Source organism: Phoenix dactylifera, chromosome 1, assembly GCF_051530095.1.
Source record: "Phoenix dactylifera cultivar Ajwa chromosome 1, Ajwa_hap1_PhDact_Kaust_v1.1, whole genome shotgun sequence".
Taxonomy (NCBI): domain Eukaryota; kingdom Viridiplantae; phylum Streptophyta; class Magnoliopsida; order Arecales; family Arecaceae; genus Phoenix; species Phoenix dactylifera.
This window is the reverse complement of record NC_143190.1, coordinates 39720793-39734444: the sequence shown is the minus strand read 5'-3', so window position 1 is coordinate 39734444 and position 13652 is coordinate 39720793. Positions and strand designations below refer to the sequence as shown.

At 37.7% G+C, this 13652-nt stretch overlaps 1 protein-coding gene and 1 non-coding gene across 3 annotated transcripts; both read left to right on the top strand.

Moving 5' to 3' along the window:
- Positions 1-2127: 2127 nt before the first annotated feature.
- LOC120105756 (small nucleolar RNA R71) lies at positions 2128-2233 on the top strand. Its single transcript, XR_005508069.3, has one exon. It is a non-coding gene; the product is annotated as a small nucleolar RNA R71 (small nucleolar RNA).
- A 4755-nt stretch (positions 2234-6988) lies between these two features.
- On the top strand, positions 6989-11907 carry LOC103707166 (putative NAD(P)H dehydrogenase (quinone) FQR1-like 1). Of its 2 annotated transcripts, none has more exons than XM_008791553.6 (4): positions 6989-7142; positions 9267-9360; positions 10314-10576; positions 11390-11907. In XM_008791553.6, exons 1-4 carry the CDS (start codon positions 7120-7122, stop codon positions 11619-11621), a joined length of 612 nt encoding a protein of 203 aa, XP_008789775.1. In that variant the 5' UTR covers positions 6989-7119; the 3' UTR covers positions 11622-11907. The 2 variants fall into 2 exon arrangements, with proteins under 2 accessions (XP_008789775.1, XP_088557098.1); XM_088700972.2 differs by having other exon boundaries at positions 7028-7142; positions 9242-9360.
- Positions 11908-13652: the final 1745 nt, after the last annotated feature.

Here is a 13652-nt window from a genome sequence, read left to right as displayed (position 1 = left end):
CCACTAGTCATTGGGCTTTTTAGATTTTATATCCCTTGTGTGTTTATCACTCTCGCATAAATGTATATAAATTAGGGTTTTTTTTTAACAAAAACCTTTTTTTTAATTATTTTATAAAAAAATGAAAATAAACACATTTTTTTTAAAAAAAATATTTTTATTTTTTTTTTAAAAAATGATTTTTTATTATTATTATTTATTTTTTTTATTTATTATTATTATTATTATTTTTTTTGGGATGAAAATCAAGATGAATACCCCCAAACCTAAACCTAACATTGTCCTCAATGTTAAGAAATAATCTAAGAGAATTGGGTTGCCTCCCAACAAGCGCTAAGTTTATTGTCTTCAGCCAGACACAGTCAGGTAGTTTTTGCATCTCCTTTTATGGGTTCATCTATTTTGTCTATCATAAAACACTCAACTTTCCTCGCGGGTTGGTCGTCTGCATTGAACACATTTAATTTTACCTTCATGTTCCCAAATGATATATTCATTACCCCCGTTCTACAATTTATGCACGCATTGGCTGTTGCTAAAAAGGGGCGCCCAAGGATCACGGGGATTTGTTTCTTAGGATTAGGTTCATGTTCCATATCAAGGACAATGAAATCTACTGGAAAATAGAATTTGTCTACCTTGACAAGAACATCTTCAATTATCCCACGTGGTGTTTTTACAGATCGATCAGCCAATTGAAGGGATACCGAGGTTGGTTTTAACTCACCTAACCCAAGTTTCTCATAAACTGAATAAGGTAAAAGGTTGACACTTGCCCCTAGATCTAAGAGTGCTCGATCAATGAAATTATTTCCTAAGACACAGGAGATGGTGGGAGCACCAGGATCTTTGAATTTCGGAGGGGTGTTGTGTTGGAGAATAGAACTCACTTGATCAGTTAAGAAGACCTTTTTAGGCACATGCGTCCTAGATTTTCGCTTTTGTGTACAAAGGTCTTTGAGGAATTTGGCATAGAAGGGAACTTGTCTAATAGCATCAAGAAGCGGAAGGTTGATTTTCACTTGTTTGAAAACCTCCATTATTTCCTCTAGTGAAGTTCCTTTTTTGCCAAAGGGAGAGGGTGAATTAAGAGCTTCAGGATATGGGGCCTTTGGGATATGAGTTTTGGCAGAAGGTGGACTAGGTGAAGAAGAAGAAGAAGGTTTTTCATTTGACACATTTCTATCCTCTTCTTCATCTTCCTTATTATTGTCCTCCCCAATCTTATTGTCTACTACACGTCCACTCCTTAGGGTAGTCAAAGCATTGGCTTGTTCATGATGAATTGCATTTAGTTGATTTTCTTGAGCCATGTATTGTCCCCTAGGATTACTTAGTGGTTGGCTTGGAAGCTTTCCTTCCTCTCGCTTGTTTAGTGCATTAGCTAGTTGACCCATTTGGGATTCTAGCTTGGCGATTGATTGCGTATGAGAGTGCACTAATTGTGTAATGGTTTCCAAACCTTGAAGGGCGTTCAACACTTTCTCCTCAAAGGCTGTGTTTCTTTGGGGTGGAGGAGGAGTGTGTTGAAATTGAGTCGAGGGACGGTAGAGATGAATATTTTGTGGGGTTTGAAAATTCTGAGGGTTTGGAAAGTTTTGGGAATAAGGTTGGGCAGTATTCGAAGCTTGCTGCTTCCAAAAAAAGTTTGGATGATTTCGCCATCCCGGGTTATATGTATTGAAAAATGGGTCATTACCTGGTCTAGGCAGTGTTTGAGCAGCATTGATGTGTTCTTGCACGAGTTCGGGGAATTGGGGCGCTGAAGGGCACTCATGAATAGGGTGGGATGGGCTAGAACAAATAGTACACACTTGTGCTTGGGAAGAGTTCATGTAATGCCCACCTATCATCAGTTGGTCAATCTTATGGGACAATGCATCTACCTTGCTAGACAGGTCCATAGAATGACTTATTTCACAAATGGTCCCTTTTCTTTGAGAACTCGGGGGTGCTTGACGAGAACATGAAGCATGGTGGAGGGAGTTTTCATTTAGATTTTCAAATAATTTCCATGCTTCATGCTCATTTTGAAGCATGAATGTCCCCCCACATGCGGCATCAATCATCTGACGGTTTCGTTCAGTCAATCCGTCATAGAAGCATTGCACTAGCTGCCACTTAGGTATTTGATGATGTGGGCATTTACGGATTAGGTCCCGAAATCTCTCCCAAGTTTCATGAAATTTTTCTCCCTCAATTTGGGAGAAACTTGTGATAGCACGTCTAAACTGGTTCGTTCTTCCTATGGGAAAGTATTTTTTAAGAAATTCTTGTTGCATTTGCCCCCAGGAATGAATCGAATTGGCCTCTAAAGAATTCAGCCATTGCTTAGCTCTATCTTTAAGGGAGAAGGGGAATAATCTAAGTTTCAGAGCATCATCAGTGAAATTTTGAATCTTGACAGTGGTGCAAATCTCAAGGAATTCATCTAGGTGTTTATATGGATCTTCATTGGTGAGCCCATAAAAAGATGGAAGCATTTGGATCACACTAGACTTTATTTCATATTGTACAGCTGCTACCTCAGGTAATCGAATGCAAGATGGGGAAGTGTAAATAGTGGGAGTAAAGTACTCCCTCAGGAGTTTGGGTTGTTCTTCAGCCATCTTAAGAGGTGGGGATGATCCTAATGTTTTGATCTTAGCTCGAATGTTCCTAAGGGTTCGTTCTATTTCAGGGTCAAAAGGTAATAGGTTTTGTACTCTAGAACGACTACCGTGCATACACTAGTACTCGATCAATCAAGCATGCAATAAAAGAGAAAAGCATATCAATCCTAGTCTTTGACCTAAAATCACTAGACAGCTCCTAACTGGTTTGAAGAGGACACCTAAGCCTCCAATCCGGTCTAATGAACTGAGTTGACCAGATAAGCTCCCAGGTAAGTGGAGGGGTCACGATGCGTTCGCAAAGGTCCCACTTAAAACCCACTTGCCTCGAACAGATGAACTGTCTCCCTTATAGGGACAAAGCTTGCCTAGACATCAACTAAGCCACAGAGCGAAATTGGTGCAACCTTCGGTGATCTTCGTCCTATTGAGCTCGAATGTCCCTAGGGGCCAACGTCTAATTGATTTTAATTAAAGATGACACTATGTGAGATTGAGTTCACCTAAGTTGGGCAAGAGTCCGGTGATGAAATCCGGCTCTTATCTTGTTGGGGTGATTGCCCTTACTATGTGCAAATTGATTTGTGTATGTGTATCAAGCATGCATTCACAATTTTGCTATAATTAAAATCAAACAATCACCACAAAATTTCAAACCAATAATTAATTTAAATAAGAAAAGTTTAGAGGTTACCAAAGGGAATTTCTCCAGCAATTTAATTTTTTTTTTTTTTGCAAACCTCTACAGCATTTCTTTTTCGGCAGTTCTCCTTTTGATCATCCCAGATTTTTTTCCTCGATTCCTGATCAAATAATATATAAAAAAATAAATAAAAATTAGTAAGGGAGAAAAAGAAGATAAGAAAAGTAACAATAATAGAAAAAAAAATTTTAAGAAATTTTTTTTTTAATTTTTAAATAATTTTTTTTTTAGTAAGAAAAATAACTATGCTAGCAATCCCCGGCAACGGCGCCAAAAATTGATCGGTTCTTTCAATTTCAAAAGTAAACCACGCAATAGCACGTATCTTGTAGGATAGTGATTACGGGTGTCGGTCCACAGGGATTGGAGACAAGTTATTTTTCCTAATTAAATAATTACTTCAAAGGGGATAAGCTAGAGTAAATGATAAAAACTAAGAATTAATATGGGTGTAGTAGTATGAATTATCTATGGAGAGAGGTGTTTAGGGCTAGATTCCACCGATAGATTTATATTCGTGACGCTTTCAATGATTGAGTTGTATTTAAGACTTGATTGCTTCCGACTACAAGCCAAAGCAATCATAAAAGAAAATTATGATTAATTTCCAGCATGAATCATCTAAGTCTAGCACAAACCATCTACTCTAACGATAAGCATGACCTGTCTAACCTAGCATGATGCATCTGATCATTAAATCATTAAACATGAAATCGATGTCACATGAATATCTCCTCCAAACCACAGGTGTTGGATTCGATGAAATAGATCAATCTATATAAAATATTTTATGCAAGACAAATAATTCATATAAATTGGATAAATCATAAAGATCAATTGATAAATTCTTCATCATGCAACACTCTTACAATACAAACTCAAATCAATAAAAATGAAACGAATACTCCTCTATGGCTTCATCAAACCCCTAAACCGAGGCTCAGCTGCTCATGGTGCTTGTCTATCTCCATTGGTTGGCTGAAGAACTCCTTTGCCATCCGCCTCAAACCCTCTCTCTTTTCTTTTATTCTTTTTTTTTTTTGGTTTTCTTTTTCTCTTCACTGAAACAGGGGGTCTCCCCTGTTTTTCTGTTAAACCGAGCCCCCCCCCCCCTTCTCCTCTGCCGTCCTCTTCTTATAGCTCGCCGAAGACCAGCGATGGATCCCGAGAGAGAAGGAGGGCGTGATGCTGGGAGGATGATCTCGCGGAGGCTTGATTCCTGTTGCACGCGAGGGCGTGATGCTGGGAGGATGGCATGATCTCGGGCGAAGATGGGGATGAAGCTCGAAACGGGTGCCGATCCGGAAGGAGCTGGGTTACCGTCTCGTTGAATGCAGTTGGCTGGGATCGCGGTGAAGGCTGAATTACAGGGATTGGAGCTGGGAATCGATGGGATCTCTTCTTGGAACGAATCCGGGTGAAGCTCGGGATGGCTGGCTGATTTCCGACTGCTGGGAGGTGGAACGGGTGGCGGATGGCATGCGATTGATGCGGCTGGCACGGAGCTGATGCGGTGGTGCTGGATCTCGGCTGAAGACGCGGGCTGTGATGGCGAAGGGGCTGGATCTTCGCTGCTGGGAAGAGTCGACCGCACGGGCACGGTGGGCTCGCGGCTAATTGCGGCCGACTGGAATCACGGAGGACTCGTCGCCGGCAGATTTGATCGCGAGATCGTCGGGAGGGAGCCGCGGACGGTGGGCGGCCGCGGGATCAACGGGAAGACGCCGGAGGGGGCGTCGGTGGGCACGCGTGAGCTGTTCATCGGGGGAGGAAGAAGATGAACAGTGAATGAGTTTTTTTTTCTTTTCCTAACACTGTTCATATGAACAGTGTTTTCACGGAACACTGTTCATATGAACAGTGATTCCAGTAATTTTTCTCCAAATTACTGTGGATATTTTATTATTATTTTTTTAATTTTAAAATTATGAATTTTACACGAAGGTAGGTACGAAATTGGTTGGGAATTGGCTTTGGATTTGAGATGGGTCATGATCGTTGATTTCCTTGAACTTGTTCTCGAGCCCAATGTTATTTAAATTTAATTCTTGCTAAGCTGCTTCAGATCGAACTCGACCAGACAAGACTAAAAACCGGACCGTGACCTAATAAAAAGGGTTAATCAAACCTTTGCCCCATACATAATTAATTATAACTTTCAATCGAATCAGGACCAAAACCCATTTAATTATAAGCTTAGCTTGATTACAACTCTATCAGGTTACCAAATCGGGTCAACACAATCTCCTCCTTATATGTTTTTATGAAATTTTCATGAAAGATTGCAAACAAGAGAGAGACAAGTTCAGAATCTAGTTTAAGAGAATAATTACCATATTTTAAACTTACTTCAATGTTTGTTCAATTTCATGGTAAAATATGTATTTATCAGTTTAAAAATATTGATAAGTGCTATGGAAAGGTAACTAAATTATAAATTATTAAGCACTTATCACTTTGCTTTCTCGTGGTCAGCCTCCCAGAGGTCTTTCATTGGCGGCGATCGTCTACGGCCTCGGGCCGGCTCTGACCTCAACTTTGGTAATTTTATTTTTATACTATTAGTTATTTATCTAACAAAATAATGATTTTTAAACTTATTTTTATGAAATAAAAAAAAATTTCCTAATGCTGGGATCCACACTGAAACCTTGATTTCTGTTTTTTTTTTTTTTTTTTTCTGTTTAGTCTTTTCTTTCTCTGACTGCGTGTGCGCGTGCGCGTGCGCGCGCGTGAAAATCTCAATGCTTGTACGTGCCATGTAAGGTTACCGAAGATTAACGTGGTCCCCTGGGGCCTGGAGAAACGCGTGGGCTCCCAGCATCCAGCGTTGCCCCTCGTCATGCTTCGCTGGCCAATACGCGGGCTTAAGTGCCAGAAACGTAAATACCACCAATTTTAAGGCTTTCTTTAATTAACGCTGCCGGGGAGTTCTGGGGCCGCAAATGTCCACGTGGAGAAATTATATACTCGTAGATCAAACTCAGTGACCAATGGAGCCTGGACCGTGCTCCCCGGGTTTGACTTTCTTCATTCAGACTCCATCATCCGACGGTCAGCATCAGCCGATATAGAAGAATCCTATTGATTCCGAGTCCAGATTACGAACAAGTCAACGGCTCAGATTAGCTTCCCGCCTTGTTAGCGCTGATACAAGAAAAAAGGAATTATTAGAATTTATTAAAATTATCAGATCTCCCGCAATGTAGCCCCCTTCACGGGAGATGTACGCTCCGCTGCGCACATTTAGGGTATAGTTCTCATAACTGGGGGTATAACGAACACTTCAACTTTCCAACTTAGATGCAAGCGGAAATCCTCCCGGTTAACTTACCGCCTGCTCTCCTTTCGGGGCCTCTAAAATGAATCCGGACCGTCAGATTCACGACAAGGTTTTCAGCTCCACATAACTTCTAATCTATTTCGCGACCTAATTTAATAATCATATCAAAGCACGAATCTTGAATCAGGATTGAGAGTTGGGATTTATTTAAAAAATTTCTCGGCATTGATGGGAGATGATGGGGATGACATCAAGGGCCAAGGTGGTCATTAGGAAAGCAGCTGGCTACTAATTTTTATTAAAAACAGACCAATCAGAGATTACTGAATAAGATAGGGTTTAAGTCTACTGTAACACTTAAATAATACGGACGTCAGCGCAGTCGAGCTGGGTTCCGTCTATAAATACCCGACCCTCTCCGTCGTCTTTTCCAAAAGCTAGAAAGATATAAATTAAAGAAAGGAGGTTCTTCTCAACTTCTCCTTCCGAAGCAGAGCGGTAGAGCTCCAAGATCTCCATTAATGGCGGCCAAGGTTTATATAGTGTAGGTGTTTCAAGAACCCCTAATTCATTCTCTATGTCCCTCTTGGTCTATCTTCGTGTCAATTTCTTTCTCCTGCGGTTCCATTCTTATGTTATGCGTTTCTTGATTTCTAATGAATTCTTTCCCCAGATTTTCTGGTGATTCATGGAGAATTAGTTTGGGTTGGAAGTATCTTGGAAACTCGATTTAATCAATCTATGGCGTTGATTTCTTCCCTTTTTTGACGAAATCTTCATATTTGTAGATTTGGTGGGGAAATGGACTTTTACCCCTTTATTGTCCTATTGGAATACTGATGAACTCGTCGAGTTTTTTTGCTCATCGTTCATTCGTTTCTTGATTGATCGTTAGCTGTAGTTCTCAAATTATTATTAATCGAGATGATTGTGTAGTGATCTGAAGTTTGGGAGTGAATAAATTGATGCTATTTTTATTCTCTCCCTTTTAAATTTCTTGTGTGGTTCTTGTTCTTGAATATTTCTGATTCTTTGACATTGAATATTTCTGAGTCTTTGGCAGAAAGTTAGATCATTTGGAGTATTAGGGTTTAGTTCTCTATGCTCTGCTTCATGTGCTTGACTCCAAATTATCTGGAAAATTAATAAAATTTGGTTATTATAAAATGTTTCAATTTTATTTTTCTAATGATTTCTTGATATGAATTCCAGCTCCATCTGTTGAGGAAACCAACTATGCTAACTAACCAATAAAGAAAAAAGAAGATAACGAAAGAGTCGAATCTTTAGCTTTCTCTTTATGTGATTTAGTTGTCTGGCTGTGTGTTATTTGTTGGAGCTCAAGGTCGTATCAGCATGGTAGGTTTGTGGGTATGATTAGTGGAGTTTCTGGATAGTTTTCGACTTAATTCTTTATGTGCCTTTTGAAGTTGTCCTTGGTTATATAGGGGTTGTTATTATTCATGTTGTGTTTGTCGTTATTGCGATGACGTTGATTGCTTACCAGAAGTTTCCTATTCATGTTGTGTCTGCTTGTTATGACAAGTATTAACAAGCATAAGAAACTTTTTTAATATAATTCTATTCTTCAGTGTTGTATATTAAATTTTGCGTGACAGATAACTAACCTTTGCAATTTTTGTCTATCGTTAAAAAAAAGCTCTGTTACATCAACTGATTTTTGTTTCTTTGTATTCTTTGCAAGTGAAACCATTTGAACTATCAATTACCGGCTTCTAGAAGGCCCGATATAGAATAAGACCTGCAGACGCTCGAGTCTTAATTATTCTTCACATTGTATGGATCATAAAATGATATAGTGCAAGGGATATATATGTTTTTTGCTTAATGTTAACATGAAGAATTTCATCTTTCTCCATCTCTCACCGATTTAATAATATTCATTCGTCTTTGAATACTAGATCATTGAAGCAATTTCTGTGCAAAGTATTTCAGCAAGTGTATATACAATTTAGGATTGACAATTTCTGAATGACAGGCAAAAACTCATGTTTTTTACTTTCACTTTCAAATTAAGTCTGAGAGTGAGCTACAATGGTTTGCTGTCTTTTTCATCATCCCCTGGAGTGTCCCTGTACATTTCTTTATATATGCATACTAGTCCAGCATTGAACCCAGAATACTATATAATGCTGAACTAATCAAGATGCTCACCCGTAACAAACCAGTTAATTTGACTTCTGGTTTACTTTTTTGCTTGTTATTATGAAGTAACATTCTTCCTTTCTCAGTTTATTCGGTGACATGATTGCCTCATGCCTTAGAACTGTTTTGCCTTATTAATTATATCAACACTAAGTGACTACTTCCCTTTGTGTATTTGTTTTTTGTTAAATACTGCTATCACTAATTATATTTTGTGTTGATATGTTCTGAGCATGCTGCAACTGCCCATTTTCCATTTTCTCTTTCTATAGTTAAGCCTCTACTTTGGATATTAATGGAAAGGAAGGTGAAGGACACGCCGTGGTGCCACAGAATAAATAATGACAGTCTGTTACCAAATTGTGTTTTTAAATTTATATTTTGTATATTAAAAATATGAAATGAAGCTGTCATATTATCTTTCTTGCTATGTACTCATCATAATGCTTTTAGAAACAATTTCTTATTCAAATACAGGTGCCATCCTTTAATGTGTGTACAGGTACTACTCGATGTATGGTCATGTTGAGAAGTTGGCAGAGGAGATCAAGAAAGGTGCCACATCTGTCGAAGGAGTGGAAGCTAAGCTATGGCAGGTTTGTGCTTTTCAGTCCATCCTAATCTACTTTCAGTGCGTATACATTTTAAATATCTGCAGTTATCATTACTTTACCAGCTCTTTTTGACCGATATTTCTTTATCTGTCAAATCAATGCTTGGAAAAATCTCTTTTTTCGGTCAGATACAAAAGTGGATTTATATGTCTATGTATGTGGAGTTAGGTATTAAGGAACATTTCTATATTTATTGGGTTGTTGGGTTGATCTTGGCTATTATGAAACATAATGTGAGTTCTGGAACTATGTAGCCTTCAACATGTATGTAAATGAAATCTAATACCCTTAGTCTGGTAAAATGCACAGGAATTATGTTTGAGCTTATTTCTAAATGATTGTGGACTCCCAAGTAAAACCTTTGTCTCTAGTTATGGTAGATGATGCAAAACCTATTAGCAGCACAATGGAGATGGGCTTGCTGTGTCCACTAAATGTTGATTTTATACATTGATAATATTATTTGTTTAGCTACATAATTAGAAGAGTTTTTTTGTTCTCTTCTCCTCCTAAAAGAAAACAGTATATCATTGTAGTCCCAATTATCCCTGCAGTCTTCCACCCTCATGCTATATTGTATCTGTTTTTCTGCTGTCATGGTATCAGTTGGCATGCTATTCTGTAAATATGGGTCTTAAGGACAATTCTTTCAGAGATGATTCATATGTTTTCAATGTTTGGTTTTTCTTAATCAATGGCACTCAAAAATCCTGTAGTTGTAATATTTATCCTTTGATACTTTCTTTTACTTGAAGTGCTAAATGGCAACTAGAAGTTTTTTGGGTAAATAAGGTGGAGTATCCTTTGGGTGAAAAGGCGATTGCACAGCCTGCATGTTACAATTTTCAGACATTCCCAGTAAAGCATAGTGATGCTGCTGCTTCTTTTAATCTTGTAACAACTTGTTCTTAATTAGTCTAACTTTGACCGTACAGGTACCTGAAACACTTCCTGAAGAGGTTCTTGCAAAGATGAGTGCACCACCTAAGAGTGATGTACCAATCATCACACCAAATGAACTTGCTGAGGCTGATGGATTAATATTTGGGTTCCCAACGAGATTTGGTATGATGGCAGCACAGTTCAAAGCATTTCTTGATGCAACTGGAGGTCTCTGGCGAATGCAGCAGCTTGCAGGGAAGCCTGCAGGAATCTTCTTCAGCACTGGATCTCAAGGCGGTGGACAAGAGACTACCGCGTAAGCATTATGATGCTCTATTATCATGAACATTCTGGACTTCTTGAATTGCTTATTTACACTATTGCAGCATGTCCTGAAATTCTCAAGAGATTGTTATTCAGAACTAGACATCTTCTGGACTTAAACAATACTATGGTTCTGGAGAAATGAACTCCTATTGCCTTGACAACCCTCATCTCCAACAACTTATCCTTTTCAAGCCTTATGTTTTGCCGACTCTTCCATATATGCCAAATATATATGATTTCTCAATGCATAAAACTCCAGCTTAAAGATAGCCTTACCATGTATTGCTGCCAAGGTCACACCATTACCATGAATATTGCCTCAAAATTTCATGAGATCAATCCAACTTTAAAGTTCAGTACAATGATTCTTGTTGGACCACTTATTGCTATACAATTTTGTAACCATATTGGGCTTTTCCAGTTCCACCATTTCCATCCTTTTTCTTTATTATTGTTATCCCAAGTCATCACCATATGAAAATCTAACTTAAACCTAGTCTAAGATTCTTGAAAAAAATAAAAATTCGAAAAGCCTCGGCAAAGCATCACTTTTACATCTGTCCTTAGCTCTCACAGGCCTCCTTGATGGTTGCTATATTTCTGACTCACTATTCACATGGAATTTCGCAGGCCTTACTCCAATAATAATTTGAAGTAAAACCAGTGCTACTGTCATGACATAATATTATTTCCTGTAGATTATGCTACATTATTTTAAAAAATAATGAACTTCGTATGAAGAGCACAAAACAGAAGAAAAGAAAAAAAATTTATGTCCCATCAACTCTTTTCTCTTTTGCAGTTTAACAGCCATAACTCAGCTGACCCACCATGGAATGATCTTCGTGCCCATTGGATACACTTTTGGGGCTGGCATGTTTGAGATGGAGAAGGTGAAGGGAGGCAGCCCCTATGGGGCTGGAACATTTGCTGGGGATGGTTCAAGATGCCCAACTGAGCTTGAATTGGAGCAAGCTTTCCATCAGGGAAAATACTTTGCCATAATTGCAAAGAAGCTCAAGGGATCTGCCTGATCTGCTTATACCTCCACAGTCATTTGCCATTCTATATGCCTCACTTCAATCTTTCTTTTATCATTTTCCATTGGGTCAAAATAATTGTGGGCTTTGTTAATTTTTTTGAGCCAGTGGCTTCGATATATATCTTCTGTTAGTACAGGCTCTTACATAAAGTTGGCTATTTTGTTTGTGGTAATATAATGTTGTTGTTCTTTTGGGACCATCAGCAAAGTGTCTATGTATTTTTGTTGTCAGGATAAAATGTCTATTTGACAAGTACCTCTGTTATGTGTTTTCTGAAGCAGCATTTTTAATGATTGATCATTTTTGCTAGTTGGCAGAAAAATGTCGCATCTTAAGAGTCAAATTTTATTTCTTGCTGCCTTTCGTGAGTGCTGCACTGATTAGCTCATTCTTAGACCTCAGAGTTTTAGTTATGGTTGTTGGTTTCGTACCTCCTCATGAGGGACCCATCTCATTTGATATTAAAAAAAAAAAAAGAAGCATAAGATGGTAGTTTAAGAAAAAAATAGAGAAAAAGAAAAAAATATACTACTTTGTCGAACGACCGGATGGTTGATTTTATTCAGATTTAGCTAAAATTTTCGTATGTTCTTTTTGGCATTGAGAGCTACAAATTGAACGGTTTGGTTTTTTAAAAATTCTTCTCTATTGATTATTTTAAGCATCAACACTTGGTGAGATTTAATTTCTATTTTGCTGTTTATTATGCAGCCACTAGTTGAACTAGAGAAGATCTATTGTAATTCCATTATTCTAAATAGTGGAAATTTTTTGTTTGACTAGGTTTTATGGTTTTTTCTTCTTTCACATTGAAGAATTTTTTATGTTAAAAAAATTATGTTGCCTCTTTGTGTGTTGATTGCTTAATTATTTTGCTTGTAAAGAAAACGAAGAGGAAAAAAAGTTTACAGCATTATTATTTCTTGATTGCATTTTTTCAACAAAGTGGTATCAGAGTAGGTTGCTAGTGGCTGAATTTTCTTGTGTTGATTAAATGAAAAAGCATTTAAGTAACAATATAGTTAAACTCACATCTTTCAATTATTTAATTTGGAAGCCCCAAATAGAAGATTTACAATTTTGCAAAGATTTGTATGATCCTATTAAATGAAATAGTATCAAACTAAGTGACAAAACTCGGCAAAAATAGGATAAAATGAATAGAAAGATGGATTAATCAAACAGTGGATAGATGATAGTATTTTTCATCATGTTGCTAAGGAGATTAATGTCCATAGTTTATAGAAAAAATTAGACTCTTTATAAGCGCAAGACTGCACAAAACAAGACATTCATGATCAGAAAGCTTGTGAATATGAAGTTTAAGGAGGAAAGTTCAATGGCCGAGCATTTGAACAGATTTTAGGATGTGGTAAAACTGCTAAATGCTATGAAACTGATGTTAGATAATGAGCTGCAAGCATTGTTGTTGTTTAGCTCTTTGCCTGATAGTTGGAAAACTCTATCTGTGTCACTTAGTAATGCATGATAGTTGGAAAACTCTATTTGTGTCACTTAGTAATTCAACTCCTAATAATGTAGTAACATTGAGAATGGTAAAAGATAGTATGCTTAATGAGGAGACCAAAAAAAGAGAACATGGTACAACTATACAGCCAGAGACATTGGTTAAGAAAGATGGAGGAGTAAAACTAGAATCTTGCAAATTTCTAAAAATCATGATAAGTCAAGGGGAAGGTCTAAATTCAGAAAAGAGATCAAATGTTTTCATTGTGGCAAGCGAGGGCACATGAAAAGAGAGTGCAGAAAAGTTAAAAGAGAGCAATTAAGGGGAAGAGGTAAAGAAAAGAATAAAAAAAGATACAACAACAGTTACATCTGATGGTGATGTCGATATTATTTGTGATGATGCTTATATAAACCTTACATGTCAGGATTGTACTTGGGTTGTTAACTCAGGTACCTCTTTTCATGTTACTTCTCGACGAGACTTCCTTTCACATCCTACGCTAGTGGTGATTTCGGCAGTGTCAAGATGGAAAATGGAGTAACTAAGATTAT